We start from the raw sequence: 21,213 nt of genomic DNA, 5'->3' as shown, positions 1-21,213 counted from the left end.
ATGATGGTTTTAACAATGTAAATCCCTCTAGTAAGAAGGTTTTCCCCCCTCATTTTTTCCAAATGTTCAGATCGGCTATGAATTATGAATTATTCTTATTTTATATTCTATGTGCAAACCATCCCAACTCTTTTTGCATATGGTGGTAGCCAAGCTGAATTGTTTATCATAATGTATACCAAGCTTGTTCCTATCACTATTAATTAACATTGGTATATTTTAAATATTAATTATATTTTAAATATTTATGTTGTAGACATGTAATATTTTATATTATTATTATATTTATGTTTAAATTAAAATATTGAAAAAAGTTCAATTAAAAAAGTTAAAATATTTTAAGTTAATAAAAAAATATTTATACAATGTTTGAGTCTCCAGTGGGCAGACATTTAAATTCTGCATTTTTGTGGCAGCACCCACGACTTCTTACCCAGAAATGAACCCTACGCCAACTTGCTTTAAATGCCAGCGGTTGTTGACAATACACTTTGAATGGAATGGATATCGGGTCACCTGCTCTGTTTATGCCTAATATCCTTATTCTATTGTTATAAAACCTGACAACCTGACCTTTGTAGTTGGAAGTGCAATTTTAGCCATTGTGTTGCATTCAAATTTAATTTTGGTGTGTTTAACCTCTGAAGATTAGCACATATTTGCTAGTGACCTTCCTCCTGAGGCACTTGTAGATTAGAAAGACGTGTAAATGAATCTTAATGAATGCTGGAGGGATGGTGTTTCTTTTTGTTCATTAAAGCCGGTCTTAAATTATTTTATACATCATCGTTTGCCTCTAGTTACCAGCACTAAATCACACATCTGTGAAATACAAGAGGGAGTCACTAAATCGGATTATTTGGTTGGATGATGGCATGTTTGCTCTCATCACAGGTGTCCCCTGCAGAGATGAGAGTCTGCAGGCCGTAAGTGAATCGAGAGTGCGTGTTAAAGTACACTTCCCCACATTCCCAACATTGGTGAAGCCGGGAGGAAGCCCTCTAGTGGTGCAGATCCCTTCGCCTCGCTTCTCATTCCAACAGTCCTGTTTCCTGCAGGTTCTCAGCCACTCGGAGTAAATCATGTAAATGCTTTAGGGAGGCCCCGGGCTCCCGCTGATCCTATCAGCTCTTGCCAGCACATCGGATCGGGGCTTCTATCAAACTCCTATTGTATTTGCAGCACACACAGGTTGTTTTTAATACCTTTTTTTAACACTGTGTTCAAGATGGTTTGGTGCATGAGATGTCAAACTGTACACTTTCTGGTGGTGAGAAGAATAATGGCATGTGAAATTGATGTTGGCAGTTCCCCTGCTCTCTTTCAGTTACCCCTATTCCACCAAAATGGTCGTCCTGCGGATCTGCAAACCTGCTTCAAAAGGGTTTCCACTGACCTGAGAGCCGAATAATGACATCATTTACTGTGGAACTACTGTATATATCCTGCAAACAAACAAAACATCACACACTTTTTTTTTTTTTTTTCACACATGAATAGCTCGGGAAAAACCTGGAAAAGTTAGGTGGGTTTTTTTTTTTTTACTGTACTTTCCAGACCTGGAAAAGTCATGGGAAATATTCAAATCTTTTTTATGGATAATTCTAGTGTCCATTTTCATTTATTTATTTTTTTTGTAGTTATGCTTAGCATTTGAAATGTTTTTTGTGAGTCCTTTTCATCACAAACAACAGCAAAATGAATAGAAATGCATTGATTGATCAGAAATTTGGTGTATTTCTCCTCATTTTGAGAACCTTTTCAAATGTAAATTAGAGATTTTGTCAGCTGCAAACATGACAAGTGGCAGGGGACTTTGACTGTTGCGTTGGTTCTTGCCATGTTTCCTTATTTTCTATATTTATATCGACAAATCTTTTATAATTCCAAAATCCCACTCCTAATAACGGTTTACTTTACAGCATGTTCTTAGTAGTAGTCTTTGTCGTGAACAGGTTTGAATTCATGGTGCACACAGATATTACTTGTTGCTAGAAACCGAATTGCTTGCTCGTCTTACTTAAAAATGTACTTACTGATACCAGCAGCATGGATTTTCAGAACAGTGTTATTTTGGTTTTATTTTATTTAATACAAATGTTTTTAAGGCTGTGTGTCCATCAAAGCATTTTTTCTTAATGCCAGTGTATTTTTTTCAATTGTTTTCAATGTGAGCGTTGCGTATTTAAAAAGGCCAGCAGCGTGACGATGTACTGAGCGTCTTTTTTCATTTTTCGCTAAAACTTCACACACACACTCTGGGGACATAAGAGATTTATTTCACATCTTGTGAAAAGGGCATTTTACCACCCCTTTAATTATTTGTACATTATTTTAGTAATGATGACTGAGTGCACAAGTCGAAAACCGCAGTTTCAGCAACAGTTTTCACTCTTCTAAAAGAACGATTGAAGAGAGATATAATAACTTCCACTGTAGATCTTCTAGTAGCTGCTATCAGAGATCTCCATTAACATATCGTTCCTCTTATTCCCGCTCAACAGCCTCTTCTCATATATCACGTCTGTCACCTCTTAACTGCAGTCTCAACACCCCGGCTGTGTCTGCGTGCAGACATTTGGGCCTCTGGGACGCTGGCCCTGTTGCTCATATGATGCATTTGCTAACCAGCTGAAATGACCATAAGGTTTTGAGTGATCCCTGAGTAACAAGCCTACAGTGACGGCGAGAGAGCTGCTGCCTCGGATGGCACATTTTGTCATTCTGCGTTTGGCAGGTCCCCTCTCGGGGTCCACAAAGACCCCTTAACCCTTTTCTTCCAGCTTTTTTTTCAACCCAGCTTGGGTTTCAAATCTATCCATTCTGCTGTGATATTTGCAGAAGGGCTGCCTGCTGCTTAAAGTGGCCTGGATCTTTTTCCCAGCCTTCATCAGAGCCGCAGGAGAGGGATTTCAGTGCTGTATGATGGGAAATTGAGGAGTGTAAAGCTGAGCTCTCCTCCGATTAGCTCCTCTGAGTGACGTATGTATTCAGTAGTGGCTAAAATTGATGTCAGGCCTAGGAACATTTACATCTTCCCCCTTTATTCAAATACTATAAAAATGATTTAAAGATTTTGTAAGCATATTGCGTAGTTGTTATCGGAGTCATTTGTTTTATTTGTAGAAACGCAATGAAATGGCAAATTGTGCAGACATAATTTTTGGCCGGGCTCTCATTCAAAGAAATGATGAACATGTGCAAATACAAGAGGGAACCTTGTATACTTTTTCCTGTGAGCGTTTTGTTTTTATATGCATTTTTGTTTTGTTTCGTAAAATAAAACCTGTAGCTTTAGCTAAGTTTTTTTTTTTTGGCAAATAATTTTGTCAGATTTGCTTTACATTGACAAAGTTGTCAGTAGAATTTGTAACTGACAAAGTGAGGAAATAATTTTCCCCCCACATTATAGGGTGATATTGGACCGTTAATCAGCTTGTAACGGTCTACGACTTGGCAAAAATCCATGGCCTGAGTCATCTCTCGCCATTTATGCCTAAAACTGTTGTTAATATTGTTTTAGGGCTGCTCAATTATGGAAAAAATCTAATTCACGATTATTTTCATTAATATTGTAATCACGATTATTTAATATGATTAAGATTGGGCCACATGGCCAAAACCAATAGCACAGTAGGATACCAGGCTAATTAATGCAAGTAAAAAAATAAGTTAACAGTATTACAATAAAAACAAAAAAGCAAAGTATAAACAAACAGCAGCCATATCACCCTGTAGCCCAAGACTGGTTTCCCACTGAAGCTAAGCGGGGCTGAGCCTGGTTAGTACTTGGATGGGAGACCTTCTGGGAAAGCCAGGTTGCTGCTGGAAGAGGTGTTAGTGAGGCCAGCAGGGGGCGCTCACCCTGTGGTCTGTGCGGGTCCTAACGCCCCAGTGTAGTGACGGGGACACTATACTATAAAAGAGCGCCGTCCTTCGGATGAGACGTTAAACCGAGGTCCTGACTCTCTGTGGTCACAAAAAATCCCAGTATGTCTGTCGAAAGAGTAGGGGTGTAACCCCGGCATCCTGGCCAAATTTGCCCAGTGGCCTCTGTCCATCATGGCCTCCTAATCATCCTCCTATATATACTAATTGGCTTCATCACTGTCTCCTCTCCACCAGTAAGCTGGTGTGTGGTGGGCGTTCTGGCGCAATATGGCTGCCGTCGCATCATCCAGGTAGATGCTGCACATTGGTGGTGGTTGAGGAGATTCCCCCCTTCTATGTAAAGCGCTTTGAGTGTCCAGAAAAGCGCTATATAAATATAATGAATTAAACAATTGGACAAATACAATGGAACAAATATACAATTGAAACAAACAGTGCTTTACATTTTTATGTAAGTCTATAAGTGTCCAGCTAACAGCCTACTACATAAATTGAATCATCAAATGTAAAATAAAACAGCCTAGTCTTCACTGTAAGAATTCAACTTTCTTTAATTCTCATTAAAGCTACAAAAGTCCTTCAGTCAAAAGCAGTGAGTAATTTTCTTTGTCTTTGGTTGTTTTGTTGTTTAATTAACATTTCTGACGCAGCATGTATATTAGGCTGCTGTCACTTTAAGAACAAATGCACAGATCCAGTATAATGCTACACATTCTATTGTCTCCCAACTGTTTACATTCACTTAAGATAAAGCCGACTACGGTTTACACGGATACTCGCCAAGCCCGGCATTTTGACATATTTGTGAGTGTTTTTGACTGTTAAGTTGCGCACCTGAAGCTCAAAGATTTTTATTTTTATTTTAATAATCAATGGTGTCCGAAATCGAAACTTAATTTCGATTAATTTCACAGCCCTATATTGTTTATTGCTGTGCTTTTGTTTGCTTTCATTTGTCTTCTCTCACATGATGTTTTACAGCATATGGCCTTCTCAGGATAGTGTCTTGTTTTTTGTCCGCTGTGAATTGTGTTCGACTGAAAATAGAGTTGAAGGCTGCAGGTGTGTGTGCATGAATGTGTGAGCCGTGGCTCTGTGCTCGTACACCGGGTGTGCGCTTGGTCAGTCTCACCAGGTGATGGGGCAGGTGCCGCCCCCCTCAACACACACCATCTTCCTTACTTCCTGCCAAACACTCGTCTCCTGCCAGCGAACGGGATCTTGGCACATGAGCCCTGCACTGTGCCACAGTCTGCCCACCTCCCGCAGGATCTACAAGAGGTTTCCCATTGAATGGATGGTCAATCATGCAGGCATTGTTCTTAAATCCTGTTAATACCTGAACTCAGCATCTGTCTCTGATCATAAATGGATGGCACCAGATGCTGGCGTAAATGGTGTCCAGTGTTTCTTAGAGACTTTTAGGTGGTTCTCGTATGACATTTGTAATGGGAGCACTGTGTGTCATACTGTAATGTAATGTAGCATTTACTGCTCATGCTGGGGGAAAGCCAAAAACTGGGGTTTTAAAACATTGCCAGCAGGGTTATTATGGTTAAGTAAAACTTAATTGAAAAGAAAAAAAAATGTGTTACTTCAAATAAAAGAAATGGTATATAGTTGCCAGGTAGTTGCCAAAGCTACATTTGTGATTTTGTGTAACTTGACGTACTAAAGTAACTACAACGGAAACTGAAATAAAAATTAAAAGCTATAGAGACATATACAAAACAATAATAAAAAGGTCAAAGATACAATGTAATTGCTAAAACTTAAATTAAAATGAAAAATACAAAAAAAAGTATAGCTGCGAGCAGCGATGACGGGGCCTAGCCCTTCTAAGGGAGTTCAAAAGATAGATAAAACATTATAAGAAATATAACGACCGTAAAAATATAAGTTACATTTAAAGGTTTTAATTTTTCTATAGTTTTCATAAAGGAATGGATGTTTTGTAGGAATACAAAACTCTTTTAGATTTTTGAAAGTCGGAAGGTCATTACTGATACCTATCCTAAGATGTGATCAGCATGATGAGAGGAATCGGGTGTACTAAGTTTATTTTTTCTAGAACAAAGGGTTCAAAAGTTATAACCATTTGAAAAGTGAATTTTCCTAGAGACCTCAAAGTTGGTCAGATTACTATTCATTAGCATTAGCACTCGTGTGCCAATTTTTCCTCATTTTCCTATGTTCTGTTCATAGGGCTGCCTTAGACTCCCATTGGGGAGGAATAATAATAAAGTAAACTGACAAATTCCAATAGGGGCTACACAGTCCCTTCAGGGCATGGCCCCTTAAAACTAATTACAAAAAATTATAATAGTGTCTCAATGATACTTAAATAACACTGGTTGCCAGCTATCAAGGTACATAGGAGCATCTTTGGTATGTCTAACATCAGTGAAAGACGAATGTAAAAAGTGACAAAATCAGAGACTTTTCCTTAGAAAATCTTGCTTTTCATTTTGTGCTCTGATCCCATTTTAGCTCCGTTCCAAAACCTAGCGAGCTGCCTACTAGACAGCACTGTAAGGCACACTTCCAATAGCTAGACCAGCTCGGCCTAGTCTCGCGTAGCCAGACCTTCAGACTGACGGCGGGAGTTCTGGACTCCATAGCAGCTTTCATTGGCCAAGGACCGTCCAAAAGGACATCTGATCCACATGTAAAGCAACCAATCACAGTTTGTTTGGTTACTCGTCATTTTTTAGGGGTGTAAAAATGTAACGTCGATATCCCCACACAATAACAGACCGGCGCATCAATAAATGATTCATTCAAGAACGTTGTGCAAGTTTACTGCAACAATGGCGCCGCAAACTACACATACTTTTGAAAATCAAGCGTTTGGTTGATCCTGGTAGGCACTTATCGTCATTGCTGTAAACATGACGGCTTACTTTTTTCATGAGGGGCTTTGTTTCCAGGTGGACCGTTAAAGCACTCGAATCGCGAAAATCCTATAGAATGCAACCAATCAGACGACGTCTTCGAAACTCAGTGTTTCCAATTTGGTGTGCCTAATGCATCAGATGTTCAGCCATGGGTGTGACATCTGAGGCTGAGACTCCCATGAGTAAAAAAAAAAAAAGATGTGCATGGATAACTCATTTATAATAAATACAGCAATATTCAATAAAAACATAAATTGATGCCTTTGAAGACAGCTGCCTATATTGGATCTAGACAGAAAGGTTTCGGAGTGGAGTAGTTTTTTTAAAGCACATGATTAGATTGGACACTTGATCACCCCATTACAGGAAGGCGTATCCTGTGATTACAGACATTCTGGGTTGAGCATGCATGGGAGTGGGGGAATATAACAACATCTGACATCCAGTATGCTGCCCTGTATATGCTATATGTAAAGAGATTGAGTGACGCTTATGTAACAGAGCATTAAGCATAGAGTACTCTCACAAATGCAGAGTTAATGCGGAGTACTTTCTCCTTTGGCTTCACTGATCTCATGTAATACACTTGTACACAAATACCCTTCACACAAACACAAACTGCCCTGGAGAGGCAGGACGAGGTGACCTCAAAGAGCGTGTCGCCAGCAGCCTGCAGGCTCTATTTTTAGCTCTGTGCCTCTGGTTGTTCCCGAATCAGGCCTTAATTCCCTAAATATTCCTGTCGTTGGATCTCTGTGCGGCAGTCCGGATGTGTTAAGCCCTCAGGAAGCCCTGCTTCATGTCAACAGTGAGTTTTTATTAATAACAGTGTAAGCTGGAGTCATTTGTAGATGAGGATGTAATTAGCCCCTGTGTGTTTGTTTGTGTAAATGGCTTTGTCTTTTGAAGGCAGCCAAAGATGGCGGACGAAGCGAGACAAATGTTGATTATAAACATTCATAGTTCATTCAATTTCGAAAGAAATAAAAATAAATTGCTTATTCTTAATATAATGAGCTATTTCAGCGAGTGTTTTTTTGGTAGGTATTTTAAGCTTATTGCAGTGTATCTTGCCTCAGTCTGCTGGTTCCGATCCTGTGAGAAAGATCTGGTGCAGGGTGGGACAGCACAACTTTGTCTGCTTGGAGACTGAAGATGAGCTGATAAGGCATCTGTCTTCAAAGCTTCTTCTGCACTGTAAACACTGCGATGAGCTTTCCTATGGTACAGTGGCACAAGTCCCATCAATAGAAGGGCTTTGCACTTTATGAGAACAGTATTATACTCACTTTCACTTTATCTGTCTGTGGGTTGTGCAAATATTTAACCAGTGAAAAGTATAAATAGCTTGTGATTAAATCTTGAATCTCCATTGGATCCTCAAGCTGTCGATAAAACCTCGTGACTCCACCTCTATTGTGAATGAGGTGGTGCACGCAGTTTGGACCGTCTGCTTATTTGCAAAGCAAAGGTAAATAGAGAACTGGTTCTTTAAATAAGTACAGTGTTTTCTACACTCAAGAAACACTATAGGCCTTTATATAAATGTAAAGGCTAATGTTTTATGTATTATATATATGTATGTATATATATATATATATCAGTGTTTCTTACTGATATATACACACACACACACACACACACACACACACACACACACACACACACACACACACACACACACACACACACACACACACACACACACACACATATGGAAGAACTAGAAAAAATACAATTAGAAATGGACAAAACACTGTGTGCATTTGTGTGTGTATATAATTACTCTTCATATTTATCTACACATCACTATATAGACAGGTATGATAGATAAGCAGATAAGATGTTGCTAAATATAGAGTAATTAAAATGCTAAATTAAAACATTTAGAAAGCTATATCATGTTTTATATATATATATTATATCATTTATTTGTTTTATTTTTATTTTTTAATGTATTAATATATTTTTTTTTTTTTAAATTTGTGATTAAAATTGTAATTTTAATCACAATATTTGTCTAATTAATCATTTGTTGTGCGTCATGGTTTCCGGATTAAACTACTTCTATTTAACCTGCAAGCTCTTTTTCCTGGGAAATCATTTCCTAGAAGAGCTTTTCAAAACTTCACTGGAATCACACACACACACACACACACACACACACACACACACACACACACCCACTGCTCTCTTCTTCTGATGTTTCGAGGCAGTGGTGATGGTGGTTGAAAACAGATTGAGGGGATGTCCCATGAACAGGAGCGTTATGGAGATAAGATTCAGTGTAACCGTCCAGAACTCAAATGGTTTCAGGTTTGAGCTTCAATCTTTTTTTTTTTGTGTGTGAGCTGCTGGTCTGAATGACATCTTGTAAAAATGCTCATAAATATAATCTCGTGAACCCTTGTGTCAGGAGAAATCAGAACTCACCCTTTTTACTTTCCTAAAACACAATTCTTGTCTTACTGATTCATCAGTGCACATTTTACAAAGAACAATGTTTGTCTTCATAATTTTTCAGCAAAATCCTAAGAAATTCTATTAGACTCAAACAATGAAAACATGCATTATCAATATTCTAATAATAATTTATTGCTACAACTATTGTTATTGTTTAACTTTAATCCTGCATCAAACATTTCTGAATACTTAATCATGAATTTTGACAATAAAAAAAAACAATTCTTAAAAAAAAAGAGATAAATAAACTGAAACACTTAAAATAGACATATCAGTGCGATCATAATCAGGCCGGCGACAAACAAGTATAGCCTTAACAACAAATGTAAACTCAATGAAACCTCAGTTTATAAGTTATAAAATATATTGAAGCAAACTGAAACACTATAACAGTATGGACAGTTCATTTACCGGACTCACACCATGTAAAGTGGCTAATGTTAGGCTATGCATGTTTTAAACGAGTCATGAGGCCGCACGCCACTTTTTTGTGGTCAGTCTTTTTACGCTCTCGAAATGTTCCCACACTTTGGATTTTCTGCCTGACATATTAGCGCATGGACCTGTCTTGTTAACGATTTCCAAACTAGGTTTTTTCCTGGAGTTTGTTCCTGCGACTAGCGAAAATTTAGTCGACCAAACCTCCTCTTGTCGACTGACGTTTAGTCTAATATTGGGGGCTAACCCTACAGATTACAGAAGTAAAATGGGCTGTGAATGGTGTTTCATGTTGGCTCTAATGTACCTCTGTGTGATGTGGCATGTGCTACTGTACTAGCAGAGAGGGACAAATAGTGTGTGTGTGTGTGTGATCATGTAATCGTGGCTCTCATGCCACACAGACAGACGGACTTCTCCTCATCTAGTCCATCAGGCTCTGGTGTCGTCTTTCTGCCATCTGCCACCGCCAGCCAGTCTGTCCATCTCAGTATCACACACACACACACACACACACACACACACACACACACCTATCAGTCTTTAACATTTCACTCAACTTTTCTTGAACTCCTTTTAAACTCTCAATCATTCTGATGGATAGTATGTCAGCTGTGATTTTGATTGAGAACAAAAACTTTTTGGATGCTTTTGAACTCAGTGACGTCTGTGTGTGTGTGTGTGTGTGTGTGTGTGTGTGTGTGTGTGTGTGTGTGTCATCGAGAAAGATATACGTATTATGTATTCATTTTATAATAAATAATATAATATACTCTTCAACGTGTGATCATCAACGAGTGGATCTCTGAGCTGGTGTGATTGGGTGGAGGCGGGGCTCATTTGCATATTCATAGGACCGCGTATACTTAATGAGGCAAGGGTGGAGATTCAAGCTATTTTAAGACATGAAGACTTTTTTTCTTCAAGGAAAACCGTTTAAATATGTAATTTTTGTCATCAAAGATTAGATTGGGATTTAAGGGATACAATTGTTGACTACAGCAGGGGGACTTTAAAAGTCCTTATTTTATCACGAGTCAAACGATGTGGGAATTCTGTTATGTACTTTTATCTTCATAGTAGTGCCAAAGTGAATTAATGTTTGCGACCATATCTTTTGTTTGTGTGTCTGCATATGTGAATCTGGATCAGGATGTGATGTAGACAGAGACAGAGACAGAGACATATGTGCCTGAGACGCAGGGGGCTCCTGTGCCGTCTCTGCCTGTCTGTCTGTTTATGTCAATATGTTCTGCTTCTGGTCTACAGGGTACAGTTGATCTTTTCCTTACTTTTGTCCTGATGACAATATAATATATCGATTTCGTAAGGGGTTATTAAATAATGTCGGTCAATATGGGATATGTAATTGGGCATACACATCTAATGTAGACTTAAAGGCCCACTGAAGTGCCTTGAAACGCACAGCTTTGTCCGTAATTTCAGTAATTTCTGAAACGGGAAGCTAATGCGGGACATATTGAATGGCTCCTCCCCCTTTTTAAATAGCCAATAGCGTTCAGTTAACCTCACAGACTGCAAGTCGTACTTGACAGCACCATGGAAGCGAATCCGAGCACGGATGATGCCTTGGATTCAATCGTCGGTGTGAATAAATTCTTTCCATTTCATTCTTAACCAACGTACAGGTGTAAAACTGAATAAAACTCGAGCGTTTGAGCAACCGAACACACATCTCCAACCTATATTGCTCCGTGACGTGTCAACGGTCGCTTTGACCAGGTGGTGTTTATAGCATAGGGGGCGGGACTTTAGGTTCTAGAGAGCGTTTGATTGGACAGAAGATCTGATGAGAAGCCGTGGTGATGTCATTTTAATCCGTGATACATTTTAGCAGAAGTGAGAGACTATTAGTTTTGAATGCTTATATCTCCTAAATTTGAAATTTGTCATTGTTTTGTAACACACCAGCTTATTTACAAAAAAACATTCAATTATTTTGATTTCAGGGGCCTTTAATCTTTATAAACACTAATAATTTAATTACTGATAAATATAACATTCAGCAAATCACAAAATTAATTACCTTTTTTTATACTGTACATTTATAATGTTGTGATGCCTAGATTCATTTAATGGTTTAAAAATGGTTGCCTGTAGTATTTAGTGTTATATAACATTTTTATATCAGCCATTTATTGTATATATATGCATGTATTATGATATACGTAGTTAGAATTTTGCTTATTTATTAAAAAATATATATTATATTGTAATATGATATAGCAAATAAATGTTATATTAATTGATTTAATATATATTTATTTAACAATGCACGTCAATACATACTGCATTATATAATTGACAACTGACGTGTGTAGTCCCTAAGCAGATAAAACAAACAAATACATTACTAGTGAATATACAAATACAAATATACAACACATACATGACTACATGTGTTACAGATAGCCAAAGCTCAAAGAAAGAAATATGAACACATTTCATATTTACCTTGTTTTATTTATTTAGACACTTTTGTACACTTAATGCGCCAAGTCATTGGAACTAGTTGTTCTAATCCTTGACTGGTGGCAGAAGTGCTCCGACTGCAATGCTCTCTGCATGCATGCTTAAGTAACTGCAGTGCTGTGTTGTCGGGATGCACTGTGGGTCTGATTAAAATGCCATGATGGTACAAGCTCTGCTCCTGTCTGGTCCAGGGAGGCTTCCAAAAATAGAGCGCGCGTGCAGCGAGACGAGCCCAGGAACGTGCGGCGGAAGCACAAACAGCTTCCATCCTTTGTTTATTCTGTCTTCTCTTTAATGCCCCTCTTTCTGCCCCCTCCCATCTACATCCCTCTCATGTGTGCTGCCACCATCTAAAAAGCTTGTTCAGAGGGGACACCGTCGGAGGGCTCTCCCATGAATGTTTTATTTTCGCCGTGCAGCAAGCATGTATTAATCATGACTTCTGTCTGGATGGCTGAAAATAGCATCACGGAAAGACAAAAGTTTGCTAAAAGCCCGAGGCCTGTGTGCTAGGCACCTTCTATAGATCCGTATCGTGCGTGTGCCGATGTGCTGCAGGTTCCTCGGGTTCCTCGCTCTCCGGACTCAGCGGGGTTCAGTGCCGGAGCGTGCTGGGTTACAGAGGAGGATAATCACGGCTGTTTATCTGCCTCCCGCTCCTCCAGCCTGAACTCGTACACTCTGTGTCGGGGAGAACAAACACGCGCAGGAAACACAGGTAGGAAGGCATGAAGACGTGTTCAAGTTCAGTGGTTGTGTAACATCTTATCTGATAAGATGTCTTCATCTAGTCTCCAGAAATCCCATAATACTTTGCCATGCGGGTCGGGGTAGGGCTGCAACAATAAACATTCTAATTGAAATTAATAATCAAAATAGTTGTCTCCAAAAATGTCACTATTATATATATATATATACACACACATATATACATATATGTAGAAATAGTGACATTTTTACTTTTTTAAATGTTTTCAAAATGTTTATTTTTAAATGTAATGTACATTAATTTAATGTGTATTTTTACTCCATTTTAACATTTAAAATGTAATAATATTTTTAAATGTAATGTACATTTATTAAAAAATGTTCATGGGTTTGAATATAAAAATGACAATGTGGGAATAAAAATGTCCCTCTAAATTCACATTACACATACAATGCGTCCAGATGCTTTGATCTTTCTTAAATGGGTGATTTATTAATACTGGCTCCTTTTTATTATAACTCCATAATTGTAATGCAACTGTATATTTGTTTTACTTTTTTAATATACTTGTATGTGTATATATATATATATATATATATATATATATATATATATATATATATATTTGCATGTTTTGGATGTTTTGGAGATCTTTTTTTGATAAATTCTTTATGTACACTTTTTGACCTGATTAGTTAAATAAGTAATTAAAGGGATAGTTCACTTTAAAATGAAAATTCTGTCATCATATACTCACCCTCAAGTTGTTTTAAACCTGTATGAATTTCTTTCTTCTGCTGAACACAAAGGAAGATATTTTGAAAAATGTCAGTAACCAAACAGTTACCAGGTCCCATTGACTTACATAGTAGGAAAAAAAAATACTATGGAAGTCAATAGGACCAGTTAACTGTTTTGTTACTGACATTTTTCAAAATATCTGAAAAATGTGAGGGTGAGTATATGATGACAGAATTTTCATTTTAAAGTGAACTATCCCTTTAAGAAGTAATTCATGAGCATATTAATCAAAATAATCATTGAACACAGCTTTATTTCCAGACACAAGCAGAGTTTGTTGAACACCTCAGTCTGGGAATAGCGTGTTCCGTACACGCTCCGCTGGAACGGCTCTTATCAGCGGGATGATTGATACACTCTGTTCTGATCTGAATTCACAGGGATAAGTGTAGCTCTTATCTGAGCTGCTGTGTGTATTACATGAATGGATGAGGTCACTTGGGTCCTGTCATTCAATGAGATCCAGAGATATGATTAAGTCGAGATGTATGAAGGCAGATCGCTTGATAGTAGTTGAGGCTGGGAGTTTGGAGGATTGGCTCTCGTCTCTACTTTGGCAGTCTTTTGACTATCCGGGCTTTTGATTATAGACATTTGCAGCGTATTTCGGACAAAGAGAAACCCACTTAGATAGGAAGAAACTGTCTGGATGACATGCAAATTGACCAACCATGGATTGTTTTGGGCTTCTTTGATCATCAAACCACAGCAATAGACATTATAGAAAAGAAAAAAAAAAAGAAAAAAATATATAGGGCTCTATAAACGATTAATCGCGATTAATCGCATCCAAAATAAAAGTTTGTTTACATAATACAGTATATGTGTGTGTATTGTGTTGTGTATAATTATTTTGTATATAAAAATACACACACATGTATGTATATATTTGAGAAATATTTGTATATACTACATGTATATATATATTTATATAATTTATATTATATACAAATAGAAATATTTTATATATAAATAACAAATTTATCTTAAATATATACATGCATGTGTGTGTATTTTTATATACAAAATAATTATACACAATACACACACACATATATTATGTAAACACAAACTTTTATTTTGGATGTGATTAATCGCGATTAATCGTTTACAGCCCTATATATATATACACACACACACACACACACACACACACACACACACACACACACAAACAGATTGAAGTATTCCTGAGTGTTTTGTTGAAGAATCCACTTTTCCTGTTCAGAATAGCGTCGACCTCCGTACAGTACGCAGGGTTGATTTGTCATCATCTGATTGTCAGTTGTGTGGGAATGTTTTTCCTGTCTCTCTGCCGCTCCAGGCAGGTTTGAGGACAGATTCGGCGTCTACAGAAGTGATGTTGGGGTAGAAAAATGGAATAGACAACAACAAAATCCGAATCTCTCTGGGTTAACCCCTCCAGATTTTGCGAGGCGGTGGTTTGTCCTCTCTGCAGTGTTCTGTGTAAAGCCCCGCGGTCTCACTTTCAGAGGAACTGACGACAGTTGATCCGTGGAAACGACCCTGCCGCCGCTGGCCTGGCTGTGACGGGAATGTCTAATGAATGAAACGCTGTGAAGTCTTTGCATTCCTCCTCCTCTGTCTCTCAGGCTGTGATTCACTGTCTGTCTGTGGCGAGTAGGTGTGAGACACATTGGGGTCAGTATGTCAGGAAGCTCACTCGTGTGAAGTGCATCTGAAGCTCATTACTGTGAGACGAATGGCTGCTCCCGGTGCTGCCATATACAAACTCATTACAGCTGAGAAGAATGCCACTAAACCGGCTGTCGGAGTTATTTTTCACATGCTCAAAAAAGATATCATATTTGTAATTACTTTTTTTTATCATTTAAAATAAGGATACACAACTGTTAAAATTAGTCTGATATGCTCACCAAGTCTGCATTTATTTGCTAAAAAAAATTCTGTAAAAATTAAAATTGTAAAATATTATTTAAATGTAAAATGACTTTTTTTATTTTAATATATTTTAAAATGTATTTATTTGGGTCCTTTTATAAATCTTTTCCTGTGATGACATCACTTATTTGAAATTTTAATATTTTGTGTAACATTATTATTCTCTTTATGGTAACTTTGTATCACTTTATCATGTCATTGCTGAATAAAATTATTAATTTCTTTGCCAAAAATCTTAACAACCCCAAACTTTTGAACAGTAGTGTCCAGTAAATTGAGTATAAAAAAAATAAAGCCTGTTTTGGTACCATTAATATTTTCTTTCATTGTGACATTATTTGCATGGCATTTAAACATTTTCTCCCTACATTGCCATGTACCATAGTAATATGTATTATTATTATTATTTAAATAGTTATTGGTTATTGTTTTTATATAATGCACAAATTGTGAAAGCAAAAACTAAATTAATTTCAGTGTGTATGTATATATTTAATTATAAACCTAAATTAAAAATGAATATTATATAAGGACATATATATATAAATACTAAATAAATTAAAATATAATTATATTCATAAATGTATGATTATATCATAAGATTAATCTAAACAATATATCAAGCTACACACAAAACTATTGATGTATAAATGCTTACAGTACCATATGATTTTTTTTTTACATTACAGTAATGAGAGTTTGAGAAGAATATGCATACACGTCTTAATGAAAATGTCACAATGGAAAAACATGTTTTGTTTGTTCTTAAAGGGTTTTATGAGATTCCCCCTATGCACACTTTCTCCTTTGTTATGGTGGATTAATATGAGATGTGCAGGTTTTATGATCCCTCTGCTACTGTATGTGTGTGTGTTTGTGAATGCTAATGCTCTCATGTATTCTGCATTGAGCCTCTCTCTCTCTCTCTCTCTCTCTCTCTCTCTCTCTCTCTCTCTCTCTCTCTCTCTCTCTCTCTCTCTCTCTCTCTCTCTCTCTCTCTCTCCATCTCTCTCTCCCTCTCTCCCCCTCCCTCTCCCTCTTTTAGAGATCTAGGCTATTTATAGCTGGTTCTCCCTGAGTTATCTTGCCTACTGATGTTGTTTTGCCTTTTCACGTAATTATAAATCTTGCTTTAGGAAATCTGTTGCGTGTTCATTTCATTTCTTTTTCAGGGTATATGGCAGATTCAAATAAAAATGTGGCTGTGAGAGATATACAGTTTATATTCAGTAGGTTTTGTGCTTCGGTCTGAATTTTTTTAGCTGATGAAATATTGAAAATATGCCCCCTCCCAAAAAAAATTTAAAGTGAAGTGAAACTGCAGAGAAAAAAACACTTGGGACCTGTCACCTGATATGAAAGTTGTATTAGATGTGAAACAAGACATTAAATTTTTGATGAAAGATTACAAAGAGAAAGCAGGAACATGTATTAGAAAGAAATGAAACGGAGGCGGTTTTGTAACCTTTAAGACAGCGAGTGCACGTCAATCCCTCACATTAATTTGCTTCAGAAATATGGCTTTTCCCTGGCAATGGTCCATATGTTGCATATGTAGTTTGTGTTCAGAGCGGTAATAGAATATCCTGATGACGTATGCTTCCCTGATCCTCAGCGCTACACGCCATTTCTCAGTTGGAATTGTTTCTCTCTCTCCCGCAGATGGACTTCCCAGTAAAGAACAGCCACTGGAACTTCTGAAGCCATCTGGAGTCAACCACATTCCTTCTGGTAGGCGTGTGTGTGTACGTTGTGTGTGTGTGTGTGTGTGTGTGTGTGTGTGTGTGTGTGTGTGTGTGTGTGTGTGAGAACTGATTGGCTTCTGTGACACTGTAGAGTTGGAGATGTGTTTAATAGGCCTTTTAAAAACGTTTCATTCAGTGGAAAATATACCATCAGATGTACTATCTGTCTGTTGTTCCGTCTATCTTTCTATCTGTCTGTCTGTCTTTTAAAATGTATATTTATTTCGTCTGTCGTTGCGTCTGTCTATCTATCTGTCGTTCCGTCTGTCTATCTGTCTTTCCGTCTGTCGTTCCGTCTGTCTATCTATCTGTCGTTCCGTCTGTCTATCTATCTATCTGTCGTTCCGTCTGTCGTTCTGTCTGTCGTTCCGTCTATCTATCTGTCGTTCTGTCGGTCGTTCCGTCTGTCTATCTATCTGTCGTTCCGTCTATCTATCTATCTGTCGTTCTGTCTGTCGTTCTGTCTGTCGTTCCGTCTATCTATCTGTCGTTCTGTCGGTCGTTCCGTCTGTCTATCTATCTGTCGTTCCGTCTATCTATCTATCTGTCGTTCTGTCTGTCGTTCTGTCTTTCCGTCTGTCGTTCCTTCTGTCTATCTATCTGTCGTTCCGTCTTTCTGTCTGTCGTTCCGTCTTTCTGTCTGTCGTTCCGTCTGTCTATCTATCTGTCGTTCTGTCTATCTATCTGTCGTTCCGTCTGTCTATCTGTCGTTCCGTCTTTCTGTCTGTCGTTCCGTCTGTCTATCTATCTGTCGTTCTGTCTGTCTATCTATCTGTCGTTCCGTCTGTCTATCTGTCGGTCGTTCCGTCTGTCGTTCCGTCTGTCTGTCTATCTATCTGTCGTTCCGTCTGTCGTTCCGTCTATCTATCTGTCTGTCGTTCCATCTATCTATCTATCTGTCGTTCCGTCTGTCGTTCTGTCTGTCGTTCCATCTGTCTATCTATCTATCTATCTATCTATCTGTCGTTCCATCTGTCGTTCCGTCTGTCGTTCCGTCTATCTATCTATCTGTCGTTCTGTCTGTCGTTCCGTCTGTCTATCTATCTATCTATCTGTCGTTCCGTCTATCTGTCTATCTATCTATCTGTCGTTCCGTCTGTCGTTCCGTCTATCTATCTATCTGTCGTTCCGTCTGTCGTTCCATTTATCTATCGTTCTGTCTGTCGTTCTATCTGTCGTTCCGTCTGTCGTTCCGTCTATCTATACATCTGTCGTTCCGTCTGTCCTTTGAAATGTATATTTATTTCTCTTTATTTGTTCCGTCTGTCGTTCTGTATTTGTTCTGTCTGTCTGTCTCTCTTTTAAAATGTATATTTATTTATCTATATTTGATCTATCTATCTATCTATCTATCTATCTATCTATCTATCTGTCTGTCTGTCTGTCTGTCTGTCTGTCTGTCTGTCTGTCTTGTCTGTCCGTCTGTCGTTCCGTCTGTCTGTCCTTTGAAATGTATATTTCTTTCTCTATATTTGTTTCTGTATCATATATATGTATATGTGTATGTGCAGTCTCTCCTCTTGGAGCTGGAATAGCAGTGGATTGCTGGCTAGCCACAAACACATTGGTTAGCCCGATGTGGTTTCCCTCCGCTCCTGCTAAAAGAGACAGAGCGTGGCATCTGTGTACAGACACTCACACATGTCGGCCCGGCCAGAGAGCCACACACAGACCGCTGTAGTCTGAGGACTTAGTGAGGGCTTTATGTCCATGTAGAACACACACAATAATGCGGTAGAAATAGGGTTTCTCTTGGCTAGAGATAAAAGTTTCTGACCTTTTTTAGTAAATCCTTTTTAACGGGAAGGAAAGGAAAGTATGTAAGATGAAAAAAAGGAAACAATGAATGAAAAATGGAAGAATGAAGGATTGAAGAATTTGATGGAATGACAGAAAGGGAGACGGGGCAGGAATGAGAAAAAAGAAGGAAATGAGGAAGGAAATAATAAATATAAATAATGTAAGAAAGGAAGGAGGGGAGAAGATAGCAGATTATTTGACAGATTTTCTGTTCATGTCTGAAAGACTGAACTGGACTTGAAGGAGTTTAGTTTTTGTGTGGGTCTTGATAACCTGTTTAAGGGGTGCAGGTTTAGACCCGGTCTATGCTGGTTCAGCTGGTTTAGTCTTGTGCAGGACTGGTTTAAGACTGGAACTGAGGAGCAGGAAACAGATGGTGCTGAAAGTCTCGCCTGGAGACCTGCTCACTGCCAACGGCGCCTTTCCACTCTTTCACTCTCCCTCTCTATCTGTCTCTCTTCCCCTGTTCCCCTCCATGCTGAATTAGTATTGATTGTAAACATGCTCTCTGAGCGGGGACCGATGCTACTTTATACCGTATGTTTAATGAGTCCGCGTGGACAAGGCGTGCTTGCTGTTTTTGGATCATAACATTCCCAGCCAGCACTGGTGTTTTTGGCCGGATCGGACTGTAGTTACTGTACGATGCCTTCATTTGTCTGATGCTTGTGTCGGAGCAGCACATACCCAATATCAAACCACCATATGCAGCTTCATGCATTATTCAACATGTGTGAGACATGTAAGCATTAGATATTAGGCGGTCTGCGCTGTTCCTTTTGAAAAAAAACAAAAAAGGAAAAACACTGTTAAACATGGAGAGGCAGCTATTTATACAAAATACCAAGCATTGCTACTCAATCTCATTAGCATAATGCAAAAACATCAAAACTCTTTTTCATTACTGTATTATAAAAAAGTAATTTAAATTTACTCATTACTGTATCAAAAAAATAGTGTTTATTTATTGTGTGTATATGTGTGTGCACTTATACAATTTGATTTATCAATTGTTTTACAATATTTTTTTTTACATATTTAGCATTTATTCATATATTTTATGAATATTTTTATAATACAGTAATACATTGTTATCAGTAAATAATGATTACTTTTAGTCTGTTTCTCATAAGTCTAATATAGCACTGGAACAAAGCTCTCACATTTCATTTAAGTTTAAGTTAATTTAGTTTTAGTTATTTTAGTACTTTGAACTAAATGAAAGAGATTAATTAGCTTTGGAAGCTAGCTGAAAATATATATTTATATATATTTTTTTTTCTTCAGATAATTTTTTTTTTTTAAGTAACACCAATTAAAAAAAACTAATTTGTTCCCTTGTTTTAGTTAACGATAACAACACTGTATTGAACTACTTTTGTGTTGTTTTCTATGATGCTTTTGCATCCCATTCATTATAATTGCATTGAAAAACCAATCAATACATGTTATTTTATTTTTTATTTTTCCACAGAAGACAAAAAAATCATATCGAAGAATGCCAAAATGCTTATATTTGAATCTCTTTAAATTTTGCATCAGGTAAAGAGTCCTGTTTACATGTCAAACTGGTTGAATGTCTGAGTGTCCTGAGTGCTGATGTCATGTGCTATACTCTGTCTGTCTTATGTCTTATTTATGTTGTAGACGGCCTTTGTGCGGCCCTGGCGTGTGAGTTCATTCAAGCATGTTTGTCTGCATCTGTGTGTCTGCTGAGAGCTTGAGTCATCACAGTGTGTTATTCTTACAGTTTGTGTGTGTTAAAGCCTCTCAGACACACACACACACACACACACACACACACACACACACACACACATTCTGGTCAAGTAATGCTATGACCTTTTCATGCATTCACACATAACTCGCTCACTCGTACACACTCTTCCTCAGAGGAGGCTTGTGAAAGCGTACTGGCTCTCGCAAACGTGCTGGGCAGATCTCCTGCTACGAGGGCGGAAAATGAATTGAAAATGAAGATGAGCTGTTGGCGACTTGTTAAACGCCCACACCTCTGAGCTCCAAACCGGCCTTCTCCAAAAAAAAACATGCA

The 21,213-nt window shown here is 37.9% G+C and overlaps 1 protein-coding gene across 7 annotated transcripts in view; it reads left to right on the top strand.

Moving 5' to 3' along the window:
* Window positions 1–21,213, top strand: part of hdac4 (histone deacetylase 4) — a 207,009-nt gene that overhangs the window by 70,044 nt on the left and 115,752 nt on the right. For all 7 annotated transcript variants that reach the window (XM_079618643.1, XM_079618645.1, XM_079618646.1 and 4 more), the window contains one exon: window positions 17,278–17,346. In XM_079618643.1, coding sequence (XP_079474769.1) covers window positions 17,278–17,346 — 69 coding nt within the window. The remainder of the gene's footprint in view (window positions 1–17,277; window positions 17,347–21,213) is intronic.

Source organism: Phoxinus phoxinus (assembly GCF_949152265.1).
Source record: "Phoxinus phoxinus genome assembly, chromosome: 7".
NCBI lineage: Eukaryota > Metazoa > Chordata > Actinopteri > Cypriniformes > Leuciscidae > Phoxinus > Phoxinus phoxinus.
The sequence above is the reverse complement of the archived record's forward strand: the minus strand, read 5'-3'. Positions and strand labels throughout refer to the sequence as shown.